The 15,608-nt window shown below is 36.1% G+C and overlaps 1 protein-coding gene across 3 annotated transcripts in view; it reads right to left on the bottom strand.

Annotated features, from left to right (window-relative positions):
- Pez (protein tyrosine phosphatase non-receptor pez) overlaps nt 1-14,258 on the bottom strand; it is a 116,236-nt gene extending 101,978 nt beyond the window's left edge. For 2 of the 3 annotated variants that reach the window (XM_081758940.1, XM_081758943.1), the window contains exons 1-3: nt 13,961-14,257; nt 7,507-7,691; nt 977-1,152 (exon numbers count right to left, since the gene is read on the bottom strand). In XM_081758940.1, coding sequence (XP_081615066.1) covers nt 977-1,152; nt 7,507-7,680 — 350 coding nt within the window. In that variant the 5' untranslated portion in view covers nt 7,681-7,691; nt 13,961-14,257. Of the gene's footprint in view, nt 1-976; nt 1,153-7,506; nt 7,692-13,960 lie in introns of all 3 variants that reach the window. The other variant, XM_081758941.1, reaches the window with a different exon arrangement.
- Nucleotides 14,259-15,608: the final 1,350 nt, after the last annotated feature.

Here is a 15,608-nt window from a genome sequence, read left to right as displayed (position 1 = left end):
AGAAAGACATAGAAATTTCTGCCATCGCGCTCTCATCATTCTTTACGTTCTGATGTTATGCAGAATCTTATGCTAATTTTTGGGGAACACTAAGAAGACTATCGTGCTATTGATGTTATATGTGTTTTGTACTACATATAAATATCTATTGTTAATGCAAGGTGAACGTTAGATCAATTGTTAATCTATATATCTACTGTATATTTCTGGATATTAAAGTATTATTACTGGTGGGAGATCGTTGAAAAACGTTATTTAGTCTCACAAGTAACTGAAGAGCTCTTTAGCTGAAATCCATAGTATATACACGTACAGTTTTAAACAATAAGCGCCAGTCAATGGTCGTCTGCTTCCCTTTAGCTCATGTTCTTCGAAAGCAAATCAGGTGAGTTTAAAGGTGTGATTTACCTCTCTTAATTAATCTTGTAACTTATAAACATTGATTGTAGTTGATTGATGTATAATCGACAGATATTATATTTCTGAAGGTAAATAAAGTAAAGGAACTACTGTTTGTGTGTGTGTGTCACTGTTACTAAAATAACTGTTTATGACCATTGGATTTGTCACTAATTTTCTCATCTCAGGAAACATATTTAGTAACATTCACTGACGTAATTACTTGTGCTGATTTACACGCACACTTACAATATTTTTATTCTTACAATTGTTTTTCTACAAAATTTTTCCAATATAATTTTTGTTGTGCGTTATGTTATTATTTTTCCTAACTTTATGGTTTATCTTTCATTCATTTTTCAAAAATATTTTTAAGTAGTTTTCTACTATTTTCATAATTTCATTAACTCCTTGTCCACGGTATTAATATAATTCCTAACATATTCACTGTTCAAAAGAGTCGCTGAATAAAATAACTTGGTTATTAGCGGCCATGAGCATAATGGATATTAAAACTATTATACAAAAGTTGCATTGACGCTTCACATAATACAACTCGAAAAAGAATCCAACTGACCTTGTCATTTCGTCCTTAATCAAGCTGATATCCGAAACATAGTACATGACACCCAAGAACAAATTGGATTCCCTCGCATATTTATCCAGCTGTCTCTTTAAAGGACGTTCCATTTCTACCCATCTTAACTGAGGGTTGCTATGGCGGCTCACATATCGGAGGCCAAAAAATTCCGGCTGAAAAGATAAGATTATTACTAGATTGTGTCCTTAAAAATAAAAAGGTAACCATAGACTGGTCAATTTAATGGAAATATTGTACTTTTTTTTCTCAAAAACATTAAACAAGAAAGAGTTGAATTACTGCTCATTAGTAGCTAAAGAATCAAGAAAATTAGGGTGGTGACTAATGATTAATCTACACAAAATTAAATATATATATACACAACAAATTTTACACTCTCCTATAGTCAAGCGGATAGCGCACGTGCCTTTCATATGCGCAATTCTGAGTTTGATGTCCAGTGGGAACACATATTTTTCAGTGTAGACAGCACTGTAATACAATCAATGGGTAGCCGCTTGATTTAAGAAGCAACGAACTCCCGTCCGGAAAACCATAAATAATGGCGCTGACAGGCTATTAAGAATGCTTTTAATTTTATGCAACAATCAGTTTATATGGTTTGTTACAAGGATACAATAGCACCTGGGAAAGTAATCGATACAATACGAAAAAAAAAAAATCTATACGCAAACAATGATTTTTAAAATTCTTACTTACGTATTCTTGGAAAATTAATTTTGGACTGTTTTATTTACGTCAAATTCCGAGATTAGGTTATAAAGATAGAATTAACAAGTTTAATATATTTTCCAAGTCATTTAGTCCAATGAACATGAGTCAATAAATCACACCTTTTTTTTTTTTTTTTTTTTTTTTTGTTTTTGAAGTATACGGAAGGCAGAATAATGAGAACAGAACATATACATATACTAAGTTATATACTAATTCTTAGAGATGCAAAAAAGCCGGCTTTTTTTAATCTTTTTTTTTTTCACATAAAAAGCCGGCTTTTTTTGGAAAAAAACTGAAATTTTGGCTTTTATTCGTTTTCATGATTTTTGTATCTAAATAGCTTTCTTATAGTATACTCTATAGTTAAATAAGATTTCACGACCTAAACGCCATATTCCGCTCTGGAATTCACCATCATGATGGATGGAGCACATGTTTTATGAATTAAAGTAAACATAAAGTATGTAGTATTTGAGAGTGATTTTAAAGGCTATTTAACATTATTTTAACTTCTCAGCTATCAACATTTTCTTTTCTTCTCTAGATAATTTCATTTTTAGTCATCCGTGTCTTATTTTTTACAGCTCAGTACTAGCACATAAGTTAAATGTATGTTTTTCAATATATCCGTCAGAGCGTACTTCACATTTCTCTTACACTGTAGCTGTGCAATGATTTAGCAATAATCTTCCGGATACAGCCTTGAATACCATTTTATACAAATAATCAGTAGCGGATTTAGAAAAGTATTTTGGGATGGTTGTTTCTCTGATTGTTTTTTCTAAAAACCTCTAAATTTTATTTGGGAGGAGCTTGAAATTTATGAGTACAGACATAACTAATATTTCGTTTCCTTTGTATATTCAGCAATAATCTTCCGGATGCAACCTTCAAGACCACTTTATACTGACAATCAACGGCGGATTTAGGCAAGTATTTTGGGAAGGGTTTTTCTTAATAATGTTTAGTCTTTCTAAACATTCGTAATTTTTATTTGAGGGGAGCTTGAAGTTTATGAGTAAATGCATAACAATTATTTCGTTTGTTTTAGAAATTCCGTAATTTCGGGGAACAGGTTCAGTCCGGAAGACACCTCCTACCCTAACCTTCGCAAATCCGTTACTGCTGGTAATTAGTAGTAACAACGATTTAAAAACAATAAGAAAGGAAGTCGGCAGGACTCACAGTACACACACTATCTCTACATTCACAGATATAATTAAGAAAAACTTTTGTTAGAATGGTCGAATGCGGGATTGAATCCCGGACTTCCGGATAGATGTGCAAAAGATAACCACTCACACATGTTTGTTGTGCAGTTGTGCGTGACTTAACTAAATGTACAGGGGTTGTCCGAAAAGCAGTAGGACTGATTTTTTTCCCGCCAAAACGTCGCGAAACAGGGGAATGTTACTGCGCTGGTTGGATAATAGTGGGTCTCAGCTACCAGTTGCCAGTCGTCTCCAAGCCTTCACGAGGTGCAGAGTGAGTTTAAAGTGAACCCCTTTTAAGGTGCCTTGTCAGCTTTACAATGAATAGTTTGTAAGAGCAACGTTACGCGGTGAAGTTTTGCGTCAAACTGGGTAAACTGCGAGTGAAACCCATGACATGATCAAAACTGCTTATGGGAACGATGCCATGGGTGGATCAAGTGTTTTTGAGTGGCATAAATTGTTTCGAGAGGGAAGAGAGCAAGTTGAAGATGAGAAAGGATCAGAACGGTCTTAAACGGCAAAAAGGTGATGAAAACTTAGTGAAAGTGCGAAACTTTTGAACTCTGACTGCACATTGAGTGTACGGGCCTGAAAACAGCTCGCATGAGCAATCGAAAATGATGTTGATTATGTTTTCCTGCAAAGGAGTGGTTCACAGAGAGTTTGTACAGCCTGGTCAGACTGTGAATGCTGTATTCTACGTGGAAGCACCTGAAATACCCAGAAAACGAGTCGCTCGCGTCCGTCGAGCAATCGCTGGATCGTGGAAGCTTCATCAAGACAATGCACCGACCCACACCGCCTTTGCTGCCATGGACTTCCTGACCAAACACGGCATCACACAGTCTCCCCAGCCACCCTACAGCCCAGATGTCGCTCTTGCAGACTTCTTCCTCTTTCCCCGAGTGAAAAGGGTCATGAAAGCATGGCACCACGGCTCGGTCCAGGCCATTCAAGAGGCTGTAACGAGGAAGCTGAAGAGCATTCCAGTTTCTGCGTTCCAGGGAGCCTTCAGTGATTGGAAGAGTAATCGCAAACGCTGTGTTGATGCAGAAGGGGAATATTTAAAAAAAATTATTAAGTCGACGTGACAAAATTGCGAATATTTTTTTAAAAATTTAGTCCTACTACTTTCCAGAGAAACCCTGTACTCCGTTTATTTATTTATTTTTTTATTAAAGTCCCGTCTTGAATTCCTCATTCCTCTTGTTAAAAATTCAGAAACATTAAGGACTGGGTAAACTGTAACAATGGTTACATATATTCTAGAGCCTTGGAAACCAAACGCTACAGAAAATTCGATACTTTCCGATTCTAAACAAGCTTAAGAAACAGTCAGTACATCACAGAATTCGGGACTTTACCGATTTTGCAGGTCCGAAGCACCTGATAGGTGGAAGATTATTACGTATGTGATAGCTTATGTGATAAATGAATAGAAAAATCGGGAAAGTACCGATTTTTAACAACCCCGAAATTCATGGTATATTTTCGAAGTTTTACATTATTATCTGCATCAACCACTAATTAAATGAGTTTTTAGAGAAGCGAAGCGAAATCTGCTTTATCAATTTAAGGCAGAATTTTGAAAAAAGCCCAAAATTTCCCAGCAAAAAACCGAAGCAGAAAAAGCCGTTCTTCCCCCCCCCCCAAAAAAAGCCGGTTTTTCCGAGCCCTTGCATTTCTACTAATACTTCCACTTCCTTATCTGTAACGATCGCCATACGGGACAGGACGTTTGGGCGCCACCATTTGGGCGCGGACGTTTCGGCGCTGCCGTTTGGGCGCAAAGCCGTTTAGGCGCCAGACGTTTGGGCGCGAGGTACATAGCAAAAATTACATATAAAGTAAGCTAGGCACTGAAAACTAAGTGCGAATCAAGATATACATTTCCTACATTTCTATCTTTATCTCACCTCATTTATCTGTATATTTTCTATCTCTATCTTATTTATTCATCTAAATTAAATAGTTTAATGCGTTTGTGGCATTTGTTGCCTAACCTCGTCATGGATTGATTTTTCCGCTTGTTTACGATTCTTGTACTTCTGATCTAATGATCTCATTTTTGTATTATATAAGAAAGCTAGGAAATGAAGGAATCAGACGAACTGTTAGTAATTTTCTTAATGCTAATTAAAACATATTGATTTAATTTTTGTATTTTTTTTAAAGTTAATAATTACATACTTATGAATATTAAAATTTGTTTTCTTTCGTATTATGTTTGCCAAACTCTTCTCTTCCTTAAGTCCAATAAAGAACTACCAATAAAAGATTTCCGCGCACTCGAGTTGAGGGAAGTGGCCCCGCGTAGCGTAGTCGCTAATGTTCTCGCCTTCGGTGCGAGTAATCCCAGGTTCGATTCCCGATGGGGGCATTCTGTCGAAAAATTGTAACACGCTCTTTGTCACACGCCAGCCACCCTGAATGAGGTTTTCCTGGATTTTCCTCATTGACACCAGGCAAATGCCGGGGTGGTACGTAATTTATAGGTCCAGGCCGCTTCCTTCCTCCCCTTTCCCCGGATAGTGTACTCCCTCAAACGTGACGGGCTAAATGGCCTTAGATGCCGAAAGCCCAGAAATCTAAATTCCTAAATCCTAATCGAGTTGAGGGAAAGATGTTGATACAGGGTGTCTAAGACACTGAGTTTAGGAACTGCAGTATGCCGTATTTCGGGTATCATTTTTTTTTAAACATTCCAATATAAAAATCAAAACTTAACACACTTTTTTCCGTCCCATTGTAAGAATTTAATCTGCATTGAAGAAAGTAGCGAAAGGAAAAAAAAGAAGATTTCAAAGTGAAAAATAATTGTTAAGTGTACATATATTGGTCATTTAGGCCCTAGAAATGTGTTTGACATTTACACTTATCGCATAACTACAGTAGAAGGCCTGCTTAACTACAGTAGAAGTACCCCGAATTAATGGAATAGGTTCACTATGTATGTAATACAGGCAATCATATCTAGACTGGTCTACTTAGCTTGAAAAGTTATCAAATAAAAAACACACTTAACTTTGGCTGAAACTTAAATTTACAAAATTTAATTGTTAATTCAGTTTTTAGAATTTTGAAATTCCAGTATTTCTAGTATGTAAAACAAAATCCAGTATAATTCAAGGACTTCCACTACAGTAGACACCTTGTGATATCTTGATTCGAGCTTAGTACTCAGCGCCTAACATAATGACTTTTTAATTTAACTCGCGCCCAAAAGTCCAGTGCCCAAACGGCGGCGCCTAAACGTCACGTACCGTCGCCGTATTACCATTTCTCAGTACAGTACTGGCTTGACTTTTTGTTTTAAAAATAAACAAATAAAAAAGGATGACATTAACAGACAAATGATAATAGTTAAAGGAAATGATTAGATGGGCTATACAACTGCACGAAGGTGGTATTTCATATTTTCAGGACGCACAAATGTGACAGAACTGAAACTATCCCATTTGTGATTCAAAGAATTGATGGGGTTTCACGAGTAAATAGTATCTGACATTTTACACACTAGCAGAAATGGTTAATACCACGGAAGTGTGTATGACATTGTGCATGATCCATTGCGGTACTGCAAGCTTTGTTTCCGCTGATCTATTGCACCTAACGAGGAACAGAAACCACAGTGAATGATAATGAGACAATCATTTGCAGCGGTATTGTCATATAAAACACGAGTTCCTTGCGGGAATGGAACATAGATGAAACTTGGGCATACCACTATATCCGAAATAAGTATACATCAACTCCAGCTCGCAAGAAGTATTTACAGTCCCTGTCATCATTGAAAATATCGACTATTGTTTATTGAGACATACAGAATGGACTGTTTGTTGAGGTTTCATGCCCTGGGCTTACTGTTGCTACCAAGGTAACTAACCAAGTTACGGCGTGCAATCCGAGACAACCAACCTAATGGGAGTCACGTGACATTCAATTGTTCCACGCCAACGCTAAGCTAGATTGGGCTACAATTGTTGTTGGCACACTTGTGAGGTTTGGGTATGCAGTATTGAAACCCCACCACGTAGTCTGGATTCGCCACCATTTTTCACGTAACTCTTCGAAGAAGCTCCTTTCACATATAAACGACGAGGTGCAATTTATAGTGTGCATTTGGTTGTACTGGTAAACGATAAAGTTCTTAGAGAGAAATCTAGAACTTAATGCACCACTAGGACAAATTACTGAATTTACACAGCTCTTTCACTGAGAAACAAGTAATGTGTGGATTTTCCACATTTCGATGTATGGCTTTAAGTATTAAAAAAATATTGCAACTTTTCTGCCCACACCTGGCTGCAAATCACTTGCCTACCATAGTTGAATACAATGATCAATACAATTTAACGTATCTGATTAAGATAACGAACAATTCTGGACATTTACTACGAAATTATGGTAAAAATGAAATGACTGGACTGCGCTCGAGTTTGATTCCCTATGGATGTCAAATCCCCAGTATGCAATAAGACAGACTTTGGAGGTAAAAGAAAAGAAAGTAACTCTTATTCCCCTTATTTTTCATATATATATATTTTTAGTGCGAACGAATGATTGCATGAAAGTTACCTGCTGTAGGCCAAGTCGCTGGCATACATTGTCCAAGCATTCTCTCCCTACACTTTGTGCAGACAAAGTACATTCTATGGAAGTACTATCTAGCAGCTCTACGCAAATAACAAACAATGATTTTGATACCACATTATATTGACGGCTCTTCTTCAAACGGAGTTTAAAAGGCATTCTATTTTTACCTGCAATGAAAATAAAATATTATATTTACGTCAGTAGCTTTATTTTGTTAACATGTTTACACTGATTGATTAGAATAAGCACATGGAATCATTTACAAATAAATAACATAAGAAGAGCCCTAATTGGGCAGCAAATTGTCAATCTCCAGAACGTACGGTAGTTTACTATTGCTACCATTTGTAAATTTATTTGTATAATTGTATTCGAGTATATACAATACTCATTCTATAAACAGAAACTATCTCATCTCAAAAGTTGGTAAAGTGGAAAATTCGAGCAAAACTTACCCTGGTATATTCATCGTAACCTTACCGGCTGACGTAAGGATTGTGTTCATTTTCTTTTTTTTCTTTTTTTTTTTTTTTAACGCTAGACAAAAGAGTGGATTTTTGCTCTCATATCATCTCTTTCGCCAGTGTCCTTCTCTATTTGTACAGCCTTGTAATCTGAACGGATTCTACGTTAAACTGTAGCCCCATGTCTCATATAGCTTCAGTGGTAGGGGTGCTATCTTCCAACAACAACCTGTTCCACATTTCTATTTAACTTAGATAATAATTGAAGAAATATACTCATACATCTACCACTCATGTCTTTCTATTTTTTTTTTTTCAAAAGTTTGAACCCGGACGGAAGTTGTTTTTTTTTATTTTTATTTTTATTTTATTTTAAGAACAAAGGAAAATACAACAGAAATCTCCATGAATCTTTCCAAGCATAGGTACTTTCAAAAAATTAAACCTTTAATTTAACGAGCAACAAATATGTAATTTAGACTAAATAAGAAGGTTGATCGATGAAATTGATTAATTATGAGATTAGAATGAGGAAAGAAACAGGGTAACTCCGTAAAACCTCACGGACACGATGTTGTCCCCCACCAACTCACACGGCCTGAAATCGAACCAAAGACCTGTGGCATTAGAGGTGAGTGCTCTTCACTGGGCCACCGTACTTTAAAAATATCACTCAGACAAACACTGGATCTTCCTGTTTTTTCTATAGTGCTGGTATGACAGACACATATGGAAGTAAGATGAAAGAGGTAAACTAAGTATGTGTATCAGCTGATGTTTTTGGAAGTTTATACACGTGGGACATTCATGCAGGTTTCTCTTTCAATATTACATGCTTCATTCCTTTTACTACTTTAAAAATCTGAAAGTCTAGATCGTAAAGGTAACAAAAAAAAAAAAAAAGTAAGGATATTTCTACAAGTTCATAGGAACGTTGGATGAAGGATAATACACATGACTATTTTATTATTATAATGTAACTCACTAAATGGTGATTCCACTCTTATCTAACTCAGGCTTACTCAACCTAATTCGTATCACATTTTCTTCCCTGCAACGCATATAAGTAATTTCCGTTTTGCAATAACTATTTAATTATTGTTGCCCATCGGTTACTGTTGCAAGTTGTATTTGTATTTTTCTTGTATTTCAATATGCAGTTTTTCGCCAGTTTCATGCCTTTTCTACTACAATTGAAGGATAAGGAAAAAAAAAAAAAAAAACAAGGAATGTCCATGTATGTGCTTTATCGGGTGCTTTGTCCTATCTTTTGGTGACTCTTGGTATTATTTGACTGTATATGCCATGCATGCGTAGAAGTAGAAATGTCCATTAAAACGGGGCAAAAGATTTAACTAACCTTTTTTTTTTTTTTTACGTGGTTTTCAATATTAAAACGCCGTTTTCTCGAAAATGCAGTTTTGTGACATTCCTTCTTTCTTCCCCTTACCCTTCAATTGTTTTTAAACGATTCTCGATTTGTTTAAGATTCCTTTGCTGTATTTGACAACAAGTATAGAAATAATTATAATAATAATAAAAATAGGTTATATCTATAAAAATAACAAATCCAAAGTAATACAGTATTTAAAAATATGTTCTTTCGCTACTATGCCCTAATTAAATTGCACTAATCTGTTCAATCTCCCTTCACGTCTCCCATATATGCCTTTCGTGCTCCCCAGGTTGAGAAACACCTATCTAACTAACCTAATTTTAGTTACCTAATATTAAAAACAGTCATTTTAACGAATGAATAACCTCATAAGTCTTACCAACCTTAGATCACTAATTCAATTCCAAATATTTAACGAACTTTTCCCATATGTGGAAAATCTCCAAGACGGTTACTAATACACCGACTTTATACAATCCATTCAATGACTGGACTCATTAGGAACTAATTCAAATGTAATTAGCTATTATAGGATAACAAAATCTCACGCAGATTGAGAATTGCTCAACACACATCATCTGGCTACAAATATACTACTTTTGTAGAATCAGTCTCTTAATTCTATATACATTGTGTATCAGCGAACAATCAGTAAATTACTGGAAAGTGTTTCAGGGCGAAGAGCAGTGTTAGACCGTAAAGGAGAGTGCTCGTTGAAGCTACTAGTCACATTCTGTACTACGAATATTGACAATCCATTGTAATGAATGCATTCCCTAAAGTAAAATCTAAGTGAATCAGATCTCTTGGATGATTTAACTTAACTTTACTCTTACAGTGTACTGATTAAACGAGATTAGGTGAACGGGAATCAAGGAAACAGTACCGTCAATCGAAGTATTATACAGGGTGGCCCAAAAGTAGGTATACAAACCAGCATCGATCAAGTATGACATTTTAATTTATTAATATAATGAATTTATTTGCTTTGGTTTGTTCCGAACTTTAAGGTATAAGAGAAAATAAATTAAGAATAGATAAGGAAGAAATTAATCAATACCTGTATGGATAACAATAAGTAAATGATATAAAATGTCATGACCGATCAGTAGGGGACTGTATACCTACTTTAGGGCCACTCTGTACCTTTACATGACATGAGGTGTTAAAGTCTTATCCCGAACACAAAATATCTCAAAACTAAACTCAAATGTTGATACTATATTTACGCATACAACAGTTAAAATGAGAGTAAGTGCATATGAAAGAGAACTAACAAATTAATTTCCAGTGGTGGAGAATCTTCAGAACGTAGGGAATCTTGTGTTTTAGAAGAGTAGGGTTACTGATGTGAAACAATTACAAGTGCTAAAAGAAGGCGTATACCTGTTAGTAATTCTGAGTGCATACAATACTGATTAAAGTAGTTAGTTTCTCTCACGAGAATTATTTCCCACACGTCATACACGTTGAAATACTACGAAAACTACATTGAGGCACGTGTAAACACAACTTACAAGCATTGGCGAGCTGCTACTTTCAGTGGCCAGTTAGTAGAAGTTGATGCGAGTTTAGTATATTTCGCATGATAATAGTTTTTGCGCATACCCACCGTCGCATCCCTACAGACTGACTCCTGTGCTACCATGTAGTTCTACCACCTTCGCTGTCCTGACGCGGCACAAATTTTTATTTGTAGTAGCCACCTAGGACAAACTGGTGCGTAGTTTTTGAATGAATATCATTTTTGGAATGCCTTCCGTCAGTCGCTTTGCGCTTACTCTCTATGGATGCACGATTCTCCAGCTATACTCTGCCCTGACACGAAATATATATATCTTGCTTGTAGTGGTAACATACCATAGTTTTTTTTTCTTTTTTTAAAACAAGAATAATCATTTTGGGTTCACTCGAGAGGGTGGTTCTAAAAAATAGAAAATTTATATATAAAATACGATGCGAAACATTTTTTATGAAGGAATGAGAATGTGAATATAAGTAATTATTGTCAGTGCACAGCATATTGAAATCAATTTTGAGTGATAGTGAAAGTATTTTAACTATGTGTAAGTGTGCTTTTCCACTATCCTCGTTTATGCCCATACCTCCCGTCGCTCACGCGCCTGATCCCTACGGATGCACACCCTCGCTACCACTCGGATCCCCCTGCTACCCTCCTGCCCTGACTCGGTTAGATAGAATTCGTTCTCTTTAGTGGCCACCTAGCACAAGTTGGTTCGTTTCATGCATTAGTTTCTGTGTCATACGTCCACACTGTATTTATATTAAGTCCTCCAGAAGTTAATTTGCAAGTAGTAATAGAGCTCCTCAATTTGTACATATCCTACTATAAGAAATACACTTCTAACCGGAAAAATGTAAGAAATGTGTGTCAAAATTTGGTACAACTGTCTGTTCGAGTAATGCCATCATTTTGCCCATACCCACTGTCGCTTCGCACCTACTCCTACGGACGCATTCTCTTGCGAGCCCATAAGGTTCGCCTTGTCCTCATGTGGAATACACAGACCTCACTTGTAAAAAAAAAAAAATGAAATGAAATCTTTAAGTTTTACGTCCCACGGTTATGCCGGTTAGGCTAGAGACGGTGATGATGAGAGATGAGTGAAATGGTGGAATGAAGAAAGTGGGAGGAAACGGGAGAACCCCGAGAAAACCCACGAGCACGATGTTTGTCCACCACAAAGTTCACTTGGCGGGGGCTGGGATCGAACCCGGGACCCCAAGCACCAGAGGTGAACGCTCTACCATTGAGCCACCGCGGCCCAAGTGACAATTAGCAATTTTTCATTACGAAAAAGGAAAAAGCTGTAGAAAAATTGCAGAGATGTCACAAATGAAAAAGTACAGTATGTGATATTATCAAGCGATACAAGGATGAAGATAGAGTCGATTTCCTCCCTAACACGGCACGTCCAAAGACATTTTCGGAGAGACGGGAATCCGTAATAGTCCGAAAAGAAAGGATCAACGAAAGGATCAGTAAAAAGAATCAATCAGCTTCAAAACTCGCTGCCGAGGTTGGAGAATAAATGCGGATCGACGTGAGTCCCGATACAATTAGAAGAGTCCTGAGAAGAACTAGTTTACATGGCCGCGTAGCATGCAGAAAGCCACATATCACAAAACATAGAGGAAGAAAAGACTAGTTTTGCGAAATAATACCAGTATATGGGTGCTAACTGGTGGAACTAGGTAATTTTTTCTGATGAAAGTAAGTTCTGATGGAAAGGTAATGGTGTGGAGAAGAAACAAAATTTGCAGCCGTCAGTAAAATACAAAGGAGGGAGCGTAATGGTATAGGGCTGCATGTCAGCGCCTGGAGTAGATGAGTTGGTATTCATTGAACGGTCAATGAACAAACACTTCTACCTGCAAATTCTCAAAGTTAATTTAAAGAAGAAGGCAGAAAAATGTGGATATTAGATACATTCAAATTCTACCCGAAACACAGCTCACATTGTAAATCTGTGGTTACTATACAATTGCCCAAAGACACTCCATCCCCCTCTCCAGTCTCCAGATATGATCCCATTGAACATTTGTGGGATAAACTAGAGAAACAAGTTCGAAATGTGTGATAAACTAGAGAAACAAGTTCGAAAAATTTGCATGACCTCGAAGGAGCATCTGAAGGACGTGCTTCGTCAAGAATGGGCCAAGATTATTGTTGCATACACTCGCAAACTTGTGAATGGTATGTCAAATAGACTACATGTAGTGCTTAAGCAGAAAGGACTGCCTATTAGATATTGAGTTTTATATTTTTTACTCGATAAGTGTCATATCTGGTCAGGTGTCCGAATAATTTTGCAACACCCGAATTCGTATTGTGTTTGTTTTGATCTCGTTACTTTACATTGTTTAAGTTATTTTATATTCGAAGTGTAAAATTGTTTATCTTTGTTGGATGTCAGAGAAAATGATGGTATATTATTTGCATTTGCTTTTTCTTTGAAATAAATCCCATCTTTTGTTCAAACACTATAGTGTCCGAATAATTCTGCTAGTCACTGTAATAAATCTGTACATAACTTGAGCATATTGCACAGAAGTGTTTTGAATCTTAGGGCATTGTTTGAAGGAAAAACAGCCCAAGTTATTGCGTGGTTGGCCCATTCACTTACACGCTAATTATTAATTTGTACCCAATTATTTAGGCATGCACCATCAAAGTAACAGTATAGAATGTCTCGGAATCATTTGAAGAAAAGTGAAGTAATGTTGTTTTGATTTTGACAGATTATTCTAAATCTGCACAAATAAATGTATTGAAAGTACAACAAAAAATTACGTACTGGTAGATCTAAAAACATTATATGCGATGTGTTTATTTTTATGGTATCTTTAATGAAATTGAGATTAGTATGCAAGTATAGTTAATGATCAAGTGCGAAAAAATACTCTACTAAAGTTTTTCTAAGGCGCGTACATCTAAATATACAAAGAGAACTCTACCAACACAAATATCTACGTATTCGCCGAGTACCTGTAATTACTAAATTACATTATGATACAACATATTAATTAACACTAATCCCAGATCCATACTCACATCATTGTTATCGTTCACAGTAAAATCTCGCAATTTTCACAGCGTTGAGAATTCAATCACTTTCGAAACTATTTTTAACATGTGAATTTGTTACATGTTAACTCATGAACTATTGACTTTCTGCAGCTGTTAGGTACTCTATTAACTCATGTTCCAGGCATTTACATTGTTTTATGGATAGCCAACGTGCACTTTCTTTTTTATTTATTTCTTTAGAAAAAAAAAATACTCAAATTACATCCTCGCCACTTGGGTCAGTCACCACAACCATCACTTCACTATTCTTCCTCTCAGTGTTGCTAAATGGTGAATACAGAATATACCTAAATGGAGTACAGAATGAGGATATGTTTAAGTGGAGGTTTGTGTCTTTAGCTAGACACTTCCACAATCTAAATATCTAGTTACAGCTTACCTAAAACATACAAGTTTTCTCGACATCAGGGACGTAGCCAGAGTTCTGAGTTTGGGGGGAGGGGCATACTTGCAAATGAAATAATCCATATATATAGCTCCCTTGACGCTCAGCTATACACTGGATAAAATGGGCTTCAATCCTGCTTTACACTAGATAAAACGGTAGACTATGGTTTAGCCCCTCCCTTGATCATATCCTGGAACCGACACTGTGGGTATATATATATATATATATATATATATATATATATATATATATATATATATATATATATATATATATATATATATATATAGTGTTTCAAAACAACACCGACAACGTTTGGAAAGTGATTCCTGACACCAAGATAAGACGAAAAGTATAGACCAACCTGGGTGCACATGCTTCCTTTCAGAGTTATAGGCTGTTGAAAACATGAAAAAAATGAACTTTAAAGCTCCAATACTATGAGACCTATCATAGTCGGGTCGACTTCACTTAGGAACTAATACGTGTGCTATCCAAAAATACATATTTCAGAATCCTGCGGTACTCACGCAGCAATATTTATGGAGAGAGTTTGGCTACGGGCATATAATTCGAAGTACTCACCAACTTCCTCTATAAGAATTCTGAAACTTTGATACTTGGATAGGGCACATACTAGTTCCCAACTTGATTCTTGACCCGACTACGGTAGATCCCATAGTTTTGGAGCTACGGACCTTTAAAGTTCACTTTTTCAAGCTTTTGGCAGCCTATAATCGCGGAATCGAGTGACGCGGCAACCGCGGATAATGAACACGAAATATTATTTGGAGAATTCCCTAATAAATTGTCCTAAACTTAACTACTCTTTCGGGGATCAGTTGAGAAAAATGAACTTCCCCTACGAAGTGCGATAACAAAACAATAATTTAAAAACTATGTATAATACACGTAGTGTTTACTTATGCAAGGACATCCAGCTATAACATTATAAAACGCTGTACTTCATACAAACACTTTTTGGTACATTTATACATATCTGTTTGCTTTGTACCTTTATATATCAACTTCATAGCTTGAGAAAATAGTTACAAATAAAATAGTAACAGACGTTCACTACCCTAAAGAAGTGACATGACTTCCATGAGGCTACCGGAACTAAATATACAGACTATCAAGACGTATATTTTAGCTTTAAAATGTAATATTCTACATCTTTGAAGAAACATTATATATTAGGCTAACAAACTTCAATATAATTTC

The sequence above is a fragment of the Thermobia domestica genome, chromosome 5, assembly GCF_964235325.1.
Source record: "Thermobia domestica chromosome 5, izTheDome1.hap1.1, whole genome shotgun sequence".
NCBI lineage: Eukaryota > Metazoa > Arthropoda > Insecta > Zygentoma > Lepismatidae > Thermobia > Thermobia domestica.
Note: the sequence above shows the minus strand (reverse complement) of the source record. Positions and strands in the feature narration are given on the sequence as shown.